The 17864-nt window shown below is 43.8% G+C and overlaps 1 protein-coding gene across 2 annotated transcripts; it reads left to right on the forward strand.

The window, feature by feature from the left end:
- Positions 1-1002: 1002 nt before the first annotated feature.
- On the forward strand, positions 1003-16225 carry FADD (Fas associated via death domain). Of its 2 annotated transcripts, XR_010783799.1 has the most exons (5): positions 1003-1456; positions 1773-3804; positions 10458-10616; positions 13561-13695; positions 15470-16225. XR_010783799.1 is itself a non-coding variant. In XM_066552047.1 (2 exons), exons 1-2 carry the CDS (start codon positions 1078-1080, stop codon positions 2057-2059), a joined length of 666 nt encoding a protein of 221 aa, XP_066408144.1. In that variant the 5' UTR covers positions 1003-1077; the 3' UTR covers positions 2060-4275. The 2 variants fall into 2 exon arrangements, 1 of the variants encoding a protein (XP_066408144.1); XM_066552047.1 differs by lacking the exons at positions 10458-10616; positions 13561-13695; positions 15470-16225 and having other exon boundaries at positions 1773-4275.
- The last annotated feature ends 1639 nt before the right edge of the window (positions 16226-17864 follow it).

Below are 17864 nucleotides of genomic sequence, written 5' to 3' on the forward strand. Positions count from 1 at the left end.
GTTCTGTGATTCTGTGGTTCTGTGATTCTGTGACCCTGTGATTCTGTGACTCTGTGATTCTGCGACTCTGTGGTTCTGTGATTCTGTGGTTCTGTGATTCTGTGACCCTGTGATTCTGTGACTCTGTGATTCTGCGACTCTGTGGTTCTGTGATTCTGTGGTTCTGTGGTTCTGTGATTCTGTGACCCTGTGATTCTGTGACCCTGTGATTCTGTGGTTCTGTGACTCTGTGATTCTGTGACCCTGTGATTCTGTGACCCTGTGATTCTGTGGTTCTGTGATTCTGTGACTCTGTGATTCTGTGACTCTGTGATTCTGTGACTCCGTGGTTCTGTGATTCTGTGGTTCTGTGATTCTGTGGTTCTGTGACTCTGTGGTTCTGTGATTCTGTGACCCTGAGATTCTGTGACCCTGTGATTCTGTGACTCCGTGGTTCTGTGACTCTGTGATTCTGTGACTCCGTGGTTCTGTGATTCTGTGATTCTGTGGTTCTGTGATTCTGTGATTCTGTGATTCTGTGACTGTGGTTCTGTGACTCTGTGGTTCTGTGATTCTGTGACCCTGAGATTCTGTGACCCTGTGATTCTGTGACTCCATGGTGCTGTGATTCTGTGACCCTGTGATTCTGTGACTCCATGGTTCTGTGATTCTGTGATTCTGTGACTCCGTGGTTCTGTGATTCTTTGACGCCGTGGTTCTGTGATTCTGTGAGCCGGCCACGGCTGGGGCGCTGAGGCACCGGGGCTTCTCCTGAAGCACGACACCGGCCGCACTGAGCTCGGCTCCAACACACGCGCTGCATTCAGCAGCACCAAAGAAGCCGGTTCGCCTCGGGACAGGTTGGGGGCAGAGGGTCCCCAACCCCAGCTGAGGCGGCGGTAGCGGTGACAGAGCACACTCCCCCCTCACGGGCGGCGGCGCGGCCGCCATCTTGGGGCGGGCGGCGAGGGCGGGAAAGGCGCGGGTCACGTGAGTTCCGGGCGCCGCTCGGGTCGGGTCGGGTCGGGTCCGGGTCGGTACCGTCCCGTCCCTCCGGTGTCTCCCCGTGTTCCCGGAGGTCACCTTGCGCAAACAGCAATGGATTTCGTCTGCGGAGAGCTGGGACAGGACGCCCAAGTCCCCCCCGCGCGGCCTGTGCCGGGCGCGGGCCCCTGCGCCGTGGATCGTTTCCGGAGCCTGCTGCTCTCCATCTCCTCGGGCCTGTCGGCCGCGGATGTGGAGGAAGTGAAGTTCCTCTGTCGCGACATAATCGGGAAGGGGAAGAGTGAGGCGGTGCGAGTCGGCCTGGAGCTCTTCAGCATCCTGATGGAGCGGCGGGTGATCGCGCCCGACAATCTGGGGTTCCTGAAAGAACTGCTGCGGGGCATCCGCAGGGGCGACCTGCTGACACTGGTGGAGCAGTTCGAACAGGGGGAACTTCAGGCCCCTGAGGATCAGCAAGATCAGCATGAAAAACGTAGGTGGATTATTATGTATAGGAGGGGGTTTTATATAGTTATATCCCCGCATATATGGCTCCCCAGCTACCCCAGTAAATGTGAACGCAATCATCTTTCGGGGTGGAACTTCCCCCCCCCCCCCCCTTTTTTTTTTTAATCTTACTTTTATCTTTTGGGATTCCAAGTCTATCCGGTGGCTTCTGTAGAACTCTCAGTGTGTGCAGTGCAACACGAGTAGTGGCATTTTACTGAACTAGAACCAACAATTTCTAAACGTTTTCTGGAGTTTCTTAGTGAATGCATGGCTAACTTGATGTGCTTCTGCTGTTTCAGGTCTCCTGAAGGTAGCTTTTGATGTCATTCGTGCCAATGTTGGGAGGGATTGGAAGAAGCTGATGCGAGAACTTGGGCTGCCAGAGGTGAAGCTGGACAAGGTAGAGGTAGCCTATCGATATGATCTGGAGGAAATGGTTTTTCAGGCACTTCGGGAGTGGCAGAAGTGGAAGGGGAAGGATGCAAAGGTGGCTGACTTAATAAAAGCCCTCCAGCGCTGCAACCTGAGATTGGTGGCAGACTGGGTTGAAGAGAGGCTCTCACAGGTGAACAGTGGAACCAAATGAAAACAATGTAAAACTATGAATGAAAAAAGTCAGAGTGCCTTCTTCTCTTCTGGACCAAAATAATTATCACTGGCTGCTTATCATGCTACTTATTTATGTGCCTTAATAAGTTAATTTGTGCTCAGGTGAAACAGACATGGAAACAGATTCCTTTCAGAGAGCACTTTGTAGATTGATGCTTATTTCAAGATATTTTAACTTTCACAAGATCTGAACTCCCGTTTTACAGAAATTCTCACTCTTTTGTTCTGCCAATCACCTGAAAAGATTTGCTTTGCTGCAGACACTTTTCAGATGCATCTCCACTGGAAATACATCCATGGGACACTTCTGAAACAACTGGAATTTAAAATTTCATGGAGATGTTGGAATTTTTTTTATAATGGCCTATTATAAATACAATGTGAAAGGGAGAAAGAGTAAAGCTTTCAGTTGGGTGCTGGCTTTTCTTTTGGAGTATCAAAAACTAATATCTTAGGTAATTCATCAAATATATTTGCTCTCCATGAAAATATATTAAGACAACTGTAACCTCAAACTGCAGTGCAAGAGGGACACTAAATAATGTGGTGGCTTTCTTGGGAAAAATGTGCCTGGATTTGAAATGGAAGTCAAATTCTGCACCAAGTGCCTTCAGCGCCCTGAAGTTCTCCTGAAACTGTCCAAGAGAAGGTGTTCACAGCAGCCTCTTTCCAAAGCTGGGGATGCTTTGGGGCTCCTTGCTGGGCATCCTCCCGTAGCCCCTGTCACAGAGGCTGCTCCTGTGTGCTGGAAGGTGTGAGCCACTCTCAGAGGGAGCAGGATTCATCAGCCTCTGTCAGATGCAGCTCTCAGCTTTCATCTGGAACAACCTTCAGCCAGTGGCCTTCACACCTGACCTACAGCTGGAGAGACTGCACAATTGCACAGTGCAGGACATGCAGGGCTGTGCAGACCTCAGGGGGGAGAATCCCATGCAACCATTACTGCTTGAACAGCTGTAGGATCCTGTGTTTCTGCAAACACCTCCCAAGTGCCTGGCCAGATACTGGAAGAGGTTTTATTGCTGCTGCACCTGTGGGATTTCAGCTCTTTGCAAGCTGTTTTTATGTGGTGCCATTGCTGTGAAGGCCGGGTGCCAGCACATAACCTGTCACTGCTCTGCAGAAACATTGTAACACTGATAATTTTCATTGCACGTGGTGCCTCTTGCTCAAACAGTGAGGCTTGAATACTTTATTGTAGTTAGTGGAAACTGTAAGTCATTGTGAGTTCACATGACAGAAAAATCATTTCAGTCAGGGGTTTTTCCCCTTCAATGATTCTTTTCCACATTCCTAGAAGTGCCCAAGGCCAGGCTGGATGGGACTTGGAGCAACCTGGTCTAGTGGAAGGAGCCATTGGTTGGAACTGGATGATATTTTAGGTCCCCACTCTGCCCAAAGCATTGTGTGCTGATTCTCAGTATCTTTCCAATTTGGTATATATAGTATCACTGGTTTTATCCAAGCAAAGGAGTTACCACCTGTCTACCTTTTGGGCAAGTTCTTATTCCCTTTACTTGTATCAATTGGCAATTCCAGGCTCCCAGGAGGAGATGCTGAGCTGCAGCTGAGTGACAAGCTCAGGTGTTTTGGAGATTTTTGTTTCACAGACAGGTGTATCCATGCTGCAGTATATAAAGAGAAGGATTGCTCCAGCAGCTTTTCCTTCCTGCCTCTGAGCTGTCCCTGGGAGCAGAGGAGTGGAAGTGAGCAGGATGTTAGGTGAGTGCTCAAACAGCTCCAAGTCTGCTGAAGTGCTTTTCTTATCCACTTTTAATAAGTCTTCTGCTTCACCAAGGAGATTTATGTGGAATAGGAAGAGTATTAGTAAGCCAGGATATTTTGTGAATCAGTTGGAATAACCTGTTTGTTGTAGCCAAGCACTCACAAGAAATATTCTGCTTCAGGAGGTAAAAACCTTGTTTCTCTAAGGATTTTGTACATGCTTTTACTGTGTCTGAAAGAAATTACCTAGACTGCATCCATCTGTGCCATACTTCAGGGCCAATTAAGATCGTTTTTATGAGATATTCAAATGTTGATTATGTCCCTTTTTATTGGGGGGAGGGATAAAGGGTGCAATTTGTAAGGGAGTGTTTTCTGATCCAGTTGACAATCTTATTTTCAAATTAAACACCTTGAACTCATATGCATATTTTTTAATAACTTGAATTAAAATTTTATATTGTATAATTCTGTGTGCATTTCATTAAAAATAATTCTTAAAAAAAACAAAATAAATGGAACGGGGTCTTTTCCTGTTTGATGGGATTGCTGTCTGCAGTAAGATCTCTGACTGGGAGAAAGTGGATGTTAAGGATACTCTGAAAGCAAGGTGTGGTGCTAAACAGGCATTGTGTTACCTGTGCCCTTCTTGGGACATTAAAGACAAAAAGCAAAGTGTTTTGTCATCGAGCTTCTCAGAAGTGCTAATCAGGCTGCAGTTTGCCAGCAGCAATGCTGTCACTCCGGGAGGTGTAAGGAAAAAAGGATTCCCTGCCAGCCCTCGGGAGCCCAGACTCGAGTGCCAGTGTGCCTGGGAGAGAGGCTGCCCCTGGGCAGGCTTCCTTCTCTTCTCCTCTGCTAGCCATGCTTGCTGAGGATGTTGTGTTTGGTTTATAATTAATGAAAAGCTCGGCTTCTGGTTTAGCCTAAGCTTGGTCAAGCTTTTAGAGGATGTGCTCAGAAGGAGTTGACAGAGGCTCGGGTGCTCTGTGGAGTGTCAGCCTGCACTTAATGCTGCGAGTGAGTAAGACAAATAACTTAATTGCCCATTTTATCAAATCCTTTAGGGTGCTCTGCAAGAGTATCTGCCTGTGAGGAATTACTCAAACCTTTTTCCTCTTGGTCTCCTGAGAGTAATCTTTCCTCACAGCCTTGAGAAAACAGCACTTCAAAACATGTGGAGAGTTAAAAGTGCCATCTCATGAGAATTCTCATCTTGGAGAATTGTTTTTCCATGTCATCCCTCAGTCCCTTTCAGCGCTTGCTTGCCATTGCCTATGATTTTTGAAGATATCAATTATAATCACATACTGAGGTGGTTTCCTTTTTTAAAATTGCATTATTTTCATTACTGAGTTAAAAGACGTTTTCTAGACTATTAATTAAAAATCCTCTTACACAAATTGGTTGTTGTGAATTTCAAATACAATGCTTTGGTTTCCTTTTCTCCATTCTCCACACTCGGGCAGCTGCATTTCCTCCAGCCTTTGTTTCATTCCTAAAATAATTGTCTCCTTTCTGAAATCTAATTGCTTCATTTAATTGTTTAATGCAGAAAGCTTAATAACAGACTGTGTCTCCAAGCTCTCTCTGGCGCTCAGCATGTTCTTAATTCAGGCTTTTTGGCTGAGTATTTTTCAATTCAAATTTATTTCTAATCATGCCTTGTGCCCTTCTTCTCCTGCATAAATCACCTGTATCCTTAAAATGTGTTCTAGCACAAATATTTTTCTAGGTTGTCTTTCCTCCTTGATTTATTGCTTTTCTCTGCGAGGGTTTTGGTGGTCTGGTGGAATTGAGAGAAATTAGCTCACTGTTTCTACCATAAAAATAGGAATTGTGGGGGTGAGCTTGAGGGTAGGGGAAGGAGTTGTGAGGAGAGGTTCAGGAACTTTTGGAGAATCTGTGTTTCAATAAAAACTGTCACAGCTGAGGATTGCTTCACAGGAGTGGGGTGTGTTGCAATTGTAGGTTCAGGGAGAGAAGGAAGCAGGGCTTTACTCAGCTGCTGGGAAAGGCAGAGTCATGCAGCTCTCTCGTGGGAATCTGTGTGGCACCAACTCTTAATCATTAAAAAGTCCCGTCCACAGACCCATTCCTGCCCCTTCCTCATTCCTGAGAGCATTACACATGCCTCTCTTAAAGCAGGCTGAAGTGAAAACAACAGGCTTGTTCTTGTGCAACGTGATGTAATAGACAGCACTGAAATCCCTGAAGCTGGCCATCCTGGTTGAGTTTGAATTCAGTGATTTCTCTGTCTTGATGGGTTTTGGGAGCTGAAAGCCTTTTCCAGGTGCTCTGTGTGCTTGTTCCTGCGTGGATGGTGGCTGAGCTCTCCTTTCTTTGGGTTTCTGGTGCAGGTCACAGAACTCCAGGCAGCTCTCCCAGTGACCAGCTCCTGTAGCAAAGTGCAGGGGTTTGTGTGTGTTCTCCACTTGATAAAAAATAACAACTCTAAGGGAGCTCTTGAGGTGTCTCCGGTACAATGTAATAAAAAAGTGCCATGGAAAGCAGCTTAATGTCAATTTTGTATCTCTGCTGAGTGCTTCAAAAAGCTACCAGACTGGTATTTTTTATTTACTGTGTAATGCTCAAGCCTTGAGAGCAGGTGCTGGTGCTGTGTGAAGTTACACAGATATAAAACTGGACCATTGTCATGGCAGATGTAAAAAACACCCAACTGGGATTTTCTCTGAGTGAGCCTGGCTTTGGAGAGCTTCTACAGAAAGCAATCATCTTGCCATTAAAAATGCTCATGATTTTTAAAATTATTTCTTCTCTATTTCTTAATTCTGCTAATCCTATTGATCGCAGCAGGAGTATTTACTTTTAAAAAATGATTTGCAGAATTTAATCCGAGCAGTTCTTAGCAGGTCTAACTTCTAAAAGGGTTGTAGCAGCTATTCTACGAGCGTGCACACCACCTGTGGCAAAAGGGAAGTACAAAGTTTAAATTTCTTTACAAAAGTCAGTGATTTTTGTATGCAAACCTGGCACCAGATTTTATTGACAGTGAGCATATAAAGTGTGAGAAAGGTTTGACATAAAAATGAAACCATAAAACAGTTCTTGCCATTAATGTCTGTATGTGAACAACTGAGCGAAATCTTATCTTTGTTTCCCTCCCAGTCATCTCCTGAGAGGTGCTTTCTGTCACTCCCAGGCATATTGCCAAATTTTGAACAGAAATTGCCGAGAAAATGTGAATTAAAAGGGCGCAGCACTGGCAGGTCTGTGCCTCACATCCCACATTGTTTAATTTATGTTCTGCTCAGCGTAAGCAGAATTTATTCACAGCTTCTTGGCTGTGAAATCCCTAACGTGGGAAAGCCGGGGTAGCCTGAATTCCCCCCAAAGCCAGGGTTGCCGTGGCAATCCGAGTGCACGGCAGTCCATGGGCCATGTGGCTGCAGCGCTGCTCCTGGCCATCCCTCCCAGCCAGCCCTCAGCGCTGGGGAGCTCTCACCAGCTCTGGGGTTTGCTGCACTCTCCGCTCTGACCATGTCAGGAATCCAAAATGCGAGGGTAGGAATGGAAATGAAACTTCTTGGCAAATTCCCTCAGTTCCACTTCTCCTTGGAACAAGACATGTGAGAGAGCAGGGCTAATTTTTTTTTTTTTTTTTTTTTAATTTTTATTTTGTCCTCAGCACCAGTTTAGCATATGGTGCTTCCATTTCTGTTTCCAGCTGGAATGGTAAAGCTCCAGCTTGTGTGTGTCACTGCATGTTTGTGCATGAAGCAGCTAATATATATGCAGATGAATTAAAACTAATTAAAGTCAGCAAAGTGCACATTTCTAGCTAACGGCTGCATGCAGCTCTGTTACATGGCACCTAATTAAGTTATTCACTGTGGACCTGCTCATCCAATTTTCTGTAAACCATGTTCTACTTTTTACAAAAAAAGGAAAAAAAAACCCAAAAAAACCCCAACTTCATGTGAAAAAACTTATGTCTGAATCTTTAAATCAGAATGTCAAATTCCACATCTGGCCTGTGAATTTTCAGGGCTATTAAATGTTGAACTGTCTTTCAGAGGACTGTGTTTATAAGGCACTTCACCTCATGCAGTATTTTTTGCCCTTAATTCCTGAAATGTCATTGTTAAAGGTCTCCAGCCCTGACTGACTGAACCTTTTCTCACATGACTCAGTGGCTGAGGAAGAATTTAAACCCCTTATTTTCACATCAGAGCTGAGCAAGAGGCAACCCCACACCGTGGCCTTTGTAATTCAGTGGAGAGGGACCCTTTTTTTCCCACCCTGCATCCAGTAAATAAATGTCCTGGGGAATAAAGGTGCATAGCAAAGGTTCCAAATAATCCCTGAGCTCCCTCCTCAGGATTTCGAACTGATGCCTGTGCTCCCTCCAGCCTCTGGGGGTAACTAAAAGCAGCTGGAACATGGTATAAGGTACCCTGATCATGATTTTCTCCCTAGGAATATCTCCTCCTTCCACCTAATTTGCCCTGAAGTGGGAATGGAGGCGGGAATCCTCATCAGAGACAGAAATCCTCAGCTCTAGAAATTCCTGATTCTCCCCTAATCACTTCCACTGGATAAAATGCTGAGTAGTGTGAAAGGACCAGACCATTTTTCAGCTTGAAAGCCAAAGGCAGATTTGACACCTGTGAATTAAGGTTTACAGAGGTGTCTAGACCAACAGTCTCAGAGAAGATGCCATCACACAGCTACTTAACCAAATTTAATGTCAACCAACACCTTTGAAAATCCAGAGTTTGCTTTACACACAATGTTTGTCTGTTTCCTAGGTTAGTATTTTCACTGGTTTATGTTTTTTTACTATTAGGTTTGATGGAATTTACATTGAACTGACTTTTTTTGGAGGTGATTTCTTTACTAATGGGTGATTCAAATAGGCTTGAGGTAGGTCTCATGCCAGAAGGGGCCTCACCAGCAAGTCTGATGTCTGTTCCTCAGGTCTGGCTTGTGGGGAGCTCAATTTGTTTTGTGAGGGCTGAGAAGTTCCCACAGGCCAATTCAGAGGAATTAGAGAAGGAATTATAGAGAAATCAGATCCCAGTTTCCTTTATTTAAAGGGAACCTGGAGTGCCCCATAGGCTTGTCCCATTTTCTCCTTTAAAAGGTTACTTTCATCCCTTATCTCCTTCCCACAAACTCATCCCCCAAGTCATCATTAAATGCTGAATAATTCCAACACTCAGGCCTGAGGGAGGACAAACCCTTGGTGGTTTGAAGAGGACTCTGACAGTTCTTGAATCACCCCTGGTTATTCAGCCAGCCTGTTCCAGTGGTTTCTCATGCATTCAAATAAGGTGTGCCCATTTTTCCTCATCTGGGGAAAAATGGGCACAGATGGAAATGCCATGGTACCTGTAAGCAGGTCAGGGAGTATCCTGGTTCTGCAGCATTATCATGTCAGATGTCACAGCAGCAGTGGCAGCTTCCTGGTTTGGTTATTGGGATTTTTTTCCCCCATGCAAAGAGAGGGAATGGGGGAGCTGCAGGCCACAGGGAGCTGCCAGCTTCTCTCAGTCGTGTGTTTTGGTACTACAAAGGTGGCATTATTAAAGGCAGACAAAAAAGCCTCTAAATCATGCAAGCAAAGTGAACCCCAGGAGCTGAAAAACCCTTCCTTTGTGCACTCAGAAACCTTGCTATGACCTAGCTGGTGTCTGGATACAGAGGCTTTTCTGCAGCATTTTGGCTGTAATTGAGACATGCTATCTCCATGAGCATTGAAAACTGGGAGCCAGGAACCATCCCCATTGCTGTTGCTAAACATTCTGACCTTAACAGGAGAAAACAACCCATTCCAGCAAAGCATTACTGGATTTGAGAGATAAAAATTTAAATTATCACTGTTTTGGCTGGCATAAAATTTGATTATTCTGTTTACAGCAAAAATCTGGTACTGCAGAATTATTTGTTGTATCACTTATGCCTTCATATTCCTTTATTTGTTGAATATCCATGGGCATGTGGCAGCGAAATGCTGAATATTCATGCAAGGAATCTCACTGTACATGGCTTAAAGATATATTAAAATCAAGCTGGTGCCATGTTATTTTGGTGAAAGGAAACTGCACATTTAATTACAGGAGAGAAAGAAAGTGTTTGACATGAAAATTACATGTCTCCCAAATCCTGATGTGCCTGTGTGTGTGTGTATCCACATATCTGTGTGTGTACAGTGTGTGTTTCCTTATGCATACACACACACACCCCTCAGTAAAGTTATTTGATATAATCTGGAAAACAAGATTTTCTTGACAGGGCTATTTCTCAATACTCCTTCTCCAACTTCTGTCTGTCCCTTATATGCACTGTACTGCATCTGTAAGGAAATCTATCCCTATGGGAATCTCCAAGAGCAGCCAAATTCTGGTAGAAACAAAGGTGGTGTTTCTGGGCCAACTCATTAATAAAAAGTACAAATTCAGAGCCATCTGCTGCATCTCCAGGATCAGCCAGAGCAGGAGTGATTTTGAGCCATTGTTTTATTCTTACAGGTTTAAATGCAAGAATTGGCTTAAATCCTGGTGTACACTAGAGCAGTTTCTGTGATTTTCAGCATTTTCCTTCAGTCTAGTGTTCTGGGTAAATAGAAAAGCTGTGATGCTGAAATTAACCTTCTCTTCTCTTCCCTGTTCCTTCTGCTTTTGCAGGCAGCAGCTGCAGACACCGAGGAAATTATCTAACAGGAAAAAAATCAGAAATTTTACGTGGCCAAAGTAAAAGGAGTTCTGCTTGTGCTTTTCCAGTGCCCTAAATGATTCCAGCACCAGGCAGCTGAGTCCCTGCCACTTCAGTCTGCGGCTTCACAGGTAAAAAGTACAAAGAGCAAGTTAGTGCCAAGTTCCTCGATGGCTTTTATGGTGAGGGCAGCACTTCACCAGACTGAAACTGCCAGATTAATCTCACCTTGGCTAGACCTAATATTTCCCATTTGTGCATAAAGAAATGCTAATGATTCCTGGAAGTTTTAGGCATTGTTATTTCAAGTTGTTTGAGAGACAAAGGGAAGGTATTGTTTGCATTTGGGGGAGGACCTGACCTTTGTTTGGAGTGCTGGATGATTGATTGTAACACAAAAGGAAAAGGTGAGGAGTGTTCTTGTAGCTCTTTGTGCAAAAGCTGAAGTGTGTTGTGGGAGCTTACCTCACAGACCTGAGCTAGAACCAGCTCCTGAGTCAATATTTCTGTTGACTCTTTTAGATGTGGATTACAATGCAAACAGATGCTGTGGTCAAAGGGTCTTTAATATGAACTGTGTTCAGGAGAACAGGGAATTTAGCTTCAAAATAAATCAGTTCCTCTGCTTGTTATGGCACAGATGAATAATATCAGGGCTGCAGGTTTCTGCTATTATGAGTTATTCCCTTTTATATCTTACACATGTTATTCTCACTTTGTTTAAGGATAAGTGTAAGACAATGACAAGATTTGTTCACCTGTTGTCCACCTTCCTAGAAATGATGATTCCTAGCCAAGAGCAGGAAGAGGACAACTTTTTGTAGCTTTTTCTCTTGTCTTTTGTTTTTTTTTTTCCAAGTTACACATCATGTCACCTTGCCTGCAGCAGCTAGATAGTAAATGACTTTTTATTTAGTAACAGCAAGCCTTAATTAATTGCAATTTGACAAAAGCCGTGTAAATACCTCTGTGCAAAGGAACAAGGCATTCAGGCCAACAGAAAAAGGGAAAAGGAACGCTAGAGTGACTAAGAGTGTTATCTCACACAAGGCAGGGACAAACCTTTTGTTGGGAGCTGATTCAAAAACACCCGGAGACCTCAATGGCAGATGAGGAGACACTGGATGAAACCTCAGGTGCAGATAAAGGCATTCCTGTAAGGAGCCTGAACTCGGAGTGACCCATGGGGATGGGTTGAGCAGCACAAGCTGCACACACAAAGCCTGACTCCAGCTGGAGGAGGCAGTATGAGCTGACCATAAGTTTTACAGAGGGTGTTTCTGTGCAGAGGGAAGGTAAATTGGGCCAGATTAGTAACAGACACTCTGCCAGCCAAGAAGGGATGCAAGGCTTCACTGTGCTTTTATTCATTATTAAAATAACAGATGGTTCTGTAAGGACTTAAGCATCTTTAAACCATTAATCTCAAAACTAGGATATCATGGCAGAACTAAAACTAAAATTTTAGACAGAAATCCTAAAACTCCCTTACTTTAGGGCACTGTGAGTCCAGCAGTAGAGATAACCCATATGAGCAAGGCTGTGCAAAGGCAGCTCCTGCTCCTATTGGCATTAGAGAGGATCCTGCCTTCTCCATGAGGATCTCCTCTCCACAGCATGTCTCACCCAGTCCATGTGCTGTGTGCTCTGGCTTTATGGATTTGCAGGGAATTTGCTCAAAGTTATGATGTTTTCTTCAAAAGCTAAGGATGAGACCACTCACAACACAGGGATAATACTGGGTAAGGACAGGCCAACACAGAAGCAAGTGGGTAAGGAATTTACTTAAAAAGAAGCCCCATTTTCTATATTTCCATTCTTTTTCTTGATATTTGTTTCAAGTCGACTTGAGCACTGTTCCCTGGGGTTTTTTCCCCACTGGCGAATGTAGAGCTGCTTTTCTGAAGTATTGTCTGTTTTCCCTGAAGGTTTTCTTCTGACTCTGATTGCTTTTAAATGTCACTCTGCTGCTTCAGGCTGCTGGTAGGTGGTCTGAGCTGAGTGGTTACCATTAGCTGCTTATACCTATACTCATTTTCTGTGTCAGATCCTGACCTAGTAACCTTCTTCTCCAAATGCCAAAGGTGAGATTTAGTCTGAAATGACCTGGTTGTCTAGGCACAATTGCTACTAGTCAGAACAAGAAATAATATTGGGAACTGAACTTTGACAGCACTTTAATACACCATATCTATTGGTAAACAGTTTCACCTGAGCCTTAGGCTCACCTTGAAACTGGAGATGGTTTTTTGCCAAACACACTGTTGCCATTGCAAGTGGCCACAGTTTTTATAAACTTTATCTGTTGCAGTTTGCTTTATGACTTCATTCTGAGGCCATCTTGGTTTTTAGTCACCATCTCAGCTAATTCATTTTAGCAAATTAATATTCCTAGTAAATACTGTGAAGACAGTGGGGAGTTCTAAAATGGTGAAAATAAACATTTTAACTCATGCATAAACTGGTGATTCACTGAAATTGCTATTTACATTTTCATTTGCCTGTAAGCTGAAGCTGGTTGCACAAAAGTCCTTCAGCCTTGTCACACACATATGATTTGGGACTAAGACCTTCCCAACATTTTTATCTTGACACACAAAGGTTAATGCTTCAATTCAGTGTGCATCTGAATAATGAAGGTGGTGATTGCTGCAAACAATTTCATGCCAGCAATGTGCATGTAATAAAAGGTATGTTATCACTTGAAATCTAGTCAGGTAAGGATTAAAAATAGGCTTAAGTACTATTTGAGGTCTCTTTATTTTTCAAATGCTTTTATCTACTTTACTACTCTACTAATAGTAGAGGACACTGAGTACATAGAAATTGTGATCCACTTTGCTTAGTGCCTACTCCAAAGCCACTTGAAACAGCAGGAGCCTTTGCATAGCAGACAAAGCAGGAAAAAAAACCCCTTTTTTTTTTCTTTAAACACTGATTTACAGGAACAGAAATGTTACTTCACATGCAAATCCTTTTTGTTTTCCTGTAGTTGGAATATTTATAAAGTTTATTAAATATAATAAACTTTATAAATAGTAATGCAATCTTTTTTATTTTTTTTTCTCTTACCAGGTCTCAAAACATTCTAAAAGCTGAAGCCTCAATATTGAAGTGATCCAGATAGAACCTACTGGAGAGGAGAGGAGAGGAGAGGAGCTCAGTGTCTGTAGACTTCACTCTGCAATCAACCTGTCTGTATACAGACAGGTATTATAATGCTGTTATAAAAATAATAGCATTACTTTCTCTTGCAATGAAGACATGGTGAGGGATTTGGGACTGCTCATCCTGGAGAAGAAAAGGCTCTGGGGAGACCTTAGAGCCCCTTGCAGTACCTAAAAAGCCTCCAAGGGAGATGGAGAGGGAGTTTGGGCAAGGGCATGGAGTTACAAGGGGGGATGGCCTTAAGCTGGAGGAGGTGGGTTTAGGTTAGATATAAGGAATAAATTCTTTGCTGAGAGGGTGATAAAGCACTGGAATGGGTTGCCCAGAGAGGTTATGGACTCCCCACCCCTGGAGGTGTTCAAGACCAGGCTGAACAGGGCTTGGAGCAGCCTGGGATATTGGAAGGTGTCCCTGCCCATGGCAGGGGGCTGGAACTGGATCATCTTTAAGGTCCCTTCTGACCCAAACAATTCTGTGTTTCTATCATTCTCTACCCTGAGAGGCTGCCATGGCTCTGAAGCTCTAGGCTTTGGTCTTGCAGATCCAGTAATTGAATTGCAGACCAGTTAAAATTACTGAGACAGACAAACCGTGGGCTGCTAAATCCACAGCAATGAAGCCAGGAACAGCCCTGCTCATTTCTGTGGACAACCACATCCATTTCCCTTGCTTTCCTACAGCAGCAAGCTGTGCTGATCCCACACGTATCCAACACCCAGGTTCATCTCATGCGGCTTTAGACATCCGAGCACAGCTCCCACGGCAAGAGTCCAGCTGCCCTGGGCTCCCTCTGGAGCCAATGGGAACAGACAGGCACCTGGAGCAGGTGATTCATGGACCACACCAAAGGTCTGAATCACTCCTCCCATGGAGTGGCTCTCTTGCTCCACTGATTACAGAGGCAAGCCAGGGTAAATGGGTTCATGCTGTAGGTGGTCAGCCAGGTGGAATGTATCCAGACCTGCTCTAGGTAGGCAGGAGCTGCATTATCACAGCTGGTTCTGAATCCTTCAGTTTCTTCTTCCAATATTATTCACAGCTACCTCACACAAATATGGCCTTTCCGAAAAATATTATCTTTTTAAAAATGTTTAACTAAATAATGTGCAGCTCTATTGCCCTGAACTTGCAACTGAATGCACTTTTATCTTGATACCTTTCACTGTAGCTATAAACTATTGTAAGACGTGCTGAAATCAGTCTGCACTGAGGGAATGTACTATGTTTGAATTGGATATTAGGGGTGTACTTCATTTCTGATTGAAATAAATGATACCTGGCTTTAGAAATTCTTTCTAGCTCAAGGGGATTTCTGCTGCTGTAAATCCATATAGAAAAGACAGCAGGTGCAATAATTCTGAACTGCAAATTGCACAACTGAAGCTGAAACTAAGCTGAAAGCCTTTTCGAGTTCAGCAGGTTTGTACTTGAGTGAGAATGTGTGGTTTTGGTTGTGGGAGTGACGGCTAAATTTGAAAAACATTTATGGTCTTGACATAGGTATGATTCTCACTAAAACAAATTGTGTAAGTTCACTTGGTCTTTTAAGAGTCCATTGCATTGTAGAGACTTTTCTTCCTAAGTCCAGTTCAAAAACCCTCTTCAGTTTCAGAGCAGCCAAGTCCCATTTGATTTACACCTCCCTGAATCCAGCACAGATCCGTGTAGACCCACATGATATAAATAAAATGTTGATGTAAAGGACTGTGCTGTGTGAAGTGGTGGCTTCCACTGCCCAAGGGCTGACACATTTACTGGTGCACTTATCTTTATACATGGGCATAACCATTAATTACCTCTGTCCTCTTCTCCACAGGCCACCTTCCAGCCTCTTCCCTCTCATCCCTTCTCCCTCAAGCAAAGTGTCTAGCAGCCTCTGGAGACTTTTATTTATGGCAACAGAATGGTCCAGGTCACGTCTATCTACTGACAAAAGGATAATCAGTGCTGCTGGCAAAAATCCTGTTCTTGCATCTATTCATGTCGTTCTGAAATGCCTGAAATGTGTTCAAAATGCACTTTGCTGCTAAGTCATTAAGTCATCTGTAAAGGACAAGGAGTAAATAAGGTACCATCAGCTCGACTCGGGAGAGGAAAAAAGACTGCATGGGCGATCTTGGACTATTTTCAGCAGAGGTTTTGTGCTGGTGTGGGGTGGCTGTGAGGCTCACAAAGGAAATTTGGGCACGAAGGAAGCGTGAAGCCCTCAGTGGGCAGAGCAGAGCTGCACTGGGCAGCAGGTGTTTGTCCTCAGAGCCCGCGGGCAGGGCAGCCCCGGCCCGACCCCACCGCTCACCCCAGCACGGGCTGGCAGGAAGAGCTGCCTGCCTTGCTGAGCTTGGATAAACATTAGGATCTAATTTATCATGTGACAGGAAAGGAAACCTTCCCCCCCACCCCGTTTTTAACAGCCTTTGTTTGAATTTCAGCGTGTGGTTTTTGAGATGCAAAGAGTGGAGAGAGATTTAACCTGGGTCTCTGGACTGATTACTTTGCTGTCAGCTGATGTATGTGGGGCTCTTTCCAGACACATCCACAAGTGTTACATCTCAATAAATGACATGGACAAGGAGCCAGACCTCTTGCTGAACTTACAAAAGAGACATCACACTCATTTAATTAAAAAGATCTGAGCTGCTGGTGCTCTTCATGTCAGATGGTATATCCTGGGTTACATGCCCAGGAGGAAAAAAAAAAAAAGAAATTGTTTTCCTTGTACTACAAAGTAAATAGGACTGAGAAATATTTTGGTATTTGCAGAGCCTGGGAGTTCTGACTTTATCATTCCACGTGTATTTTGTGCAGCATGGAGCATTATGCAAAAATCTGGTTATTCACTTTTTCTCTCTAGAATTTCAGGTCCTGCCCTTCCCCGCTGATCTGGTCCCAGCTTTGGTGGACTGCACATGGGAGTAGCGATTAGCTTTAAAGTCAGGCCTTTCAAATATTTTTGGGGCACCTCAGAAACTCTGCTGTATCCACAGTCTGGGCTCTGTGTGGCATTCACAGAGTGTGGTGCCTAAGGAAGGTATTTGCAGTATGCCACATGGGAGGCATATTCCTGAGCTAGGATATTCTGGATGTAGGTTTCCTCCTGGACTAAGCCATCCTTTTGGGCATGAAAAAATACCTGGCTCTTTACAGTGCCTCCTTCTCAGGCAGCAGACATTTATTCCCACATTGCTGTGGGAACTCTGTTCCCACCTGAGGCTGAAACCCATTTCTCAAGAAAGTGCCTAACCACTGGCACTTCCACCTCCTCTGAAACTGGTGTACAAAGTGATATAAAGGTGAGGCTGAGGAGGGTCTGCAGCTAAAACCTCCTGCCCCATAGATGGGAAATCCAAACATGATGTGAAGAGATGAGCAAGCTGAATGCAAGTGTCTGTGCCTTGTTAACAAACTGGATGAAGTGAAAATTAATTAAAATGGAGTTCATCCATTTTTATTCTCAGTTCAGGATTGTGTGCTAGATTCTTTGCTTTCATAATGAAGCAGGATTATAGCATGGTAGAAATCTTCATTTTTTGGTTTTAACTATTTAAGGACAAAACAAAACTTAATTTCAAAAGAAAAGCACACATTCCAAGGCATCCCAGACTGAGAGAAAATACTATTCCATGTTTTAGGATCTACATGAATACTGAGGTTAATTAATTTATTCCACAGGACCTGGCTCTGAGATCAGCTAATCAGGCTGGATATATTGCAGTGTCCACTTTGAGAGAGATTATCAACTCTGTGCCCATTACAGTCTTTAACCTTTTGCCCTTTCATCCACAAAGTCTCCATTTGACTCACATGTTAAACACAAATCAAATCAGTCTTTCTACTAACATTATTAATTTTCATTTTTATGTGTGATGAGCTGAAGTGGAATGGTGTTTGTTCACACAGCCACAAACTCCACTTTATTTTCCAGTCTTGTTTTGGTATTGCTGGAGTGGATTATTTTGAAAATGCTGCCCTGGCAGCTGCTTAGCCTGAGGTCTTCTTTATTCGCTGAAAATCTGGATCAAAGCTTATAAATAAAAGCATTTACCTATGTACATGTTAATTCATAACAATTCCTTTGGAACCTTTTTGCTAGTCTTCCTACATTGAAAAGTCAGAGCTCAGTTATGCAGACATTCAGCACTAAATCTGTGCTGATCTATATTTGGCAGAGCTCATGGTTTGAATGTGCCTCATCGTATTTGGCTTTTTCCTCA

Source organism: Molothrus aeneus, chromosome 6 (assembly GCF_037042795.1).
Source record: "Molothrus aeneus isolate 106 chromosome 6, BPBGC_Maene_1.0, whole genome shotgun sequence".
NCBI classification, from domain to species: Eukaryota; Metazoa; Chordata; class Aves; order Passeriformes; family Icteridae; genus Molothrus; species Molothrus aeneus.

Coding starts and splice junctions, on each gene's coding strand:
- FADD (XM_066552047.1), top strand. CDS start 1,078: ATGGATTTCGTCTGCGGAGAGCTGGGACAGGACGCCCAAGTCCCCCCC. Junction 1,457..1,772: donor GCAAGATCAGCATGAAAAAC/GTAGGTGGATTA, acceptor CTGCTGTTTCAG/GTCTCCTGAAGGTAGCTTTT.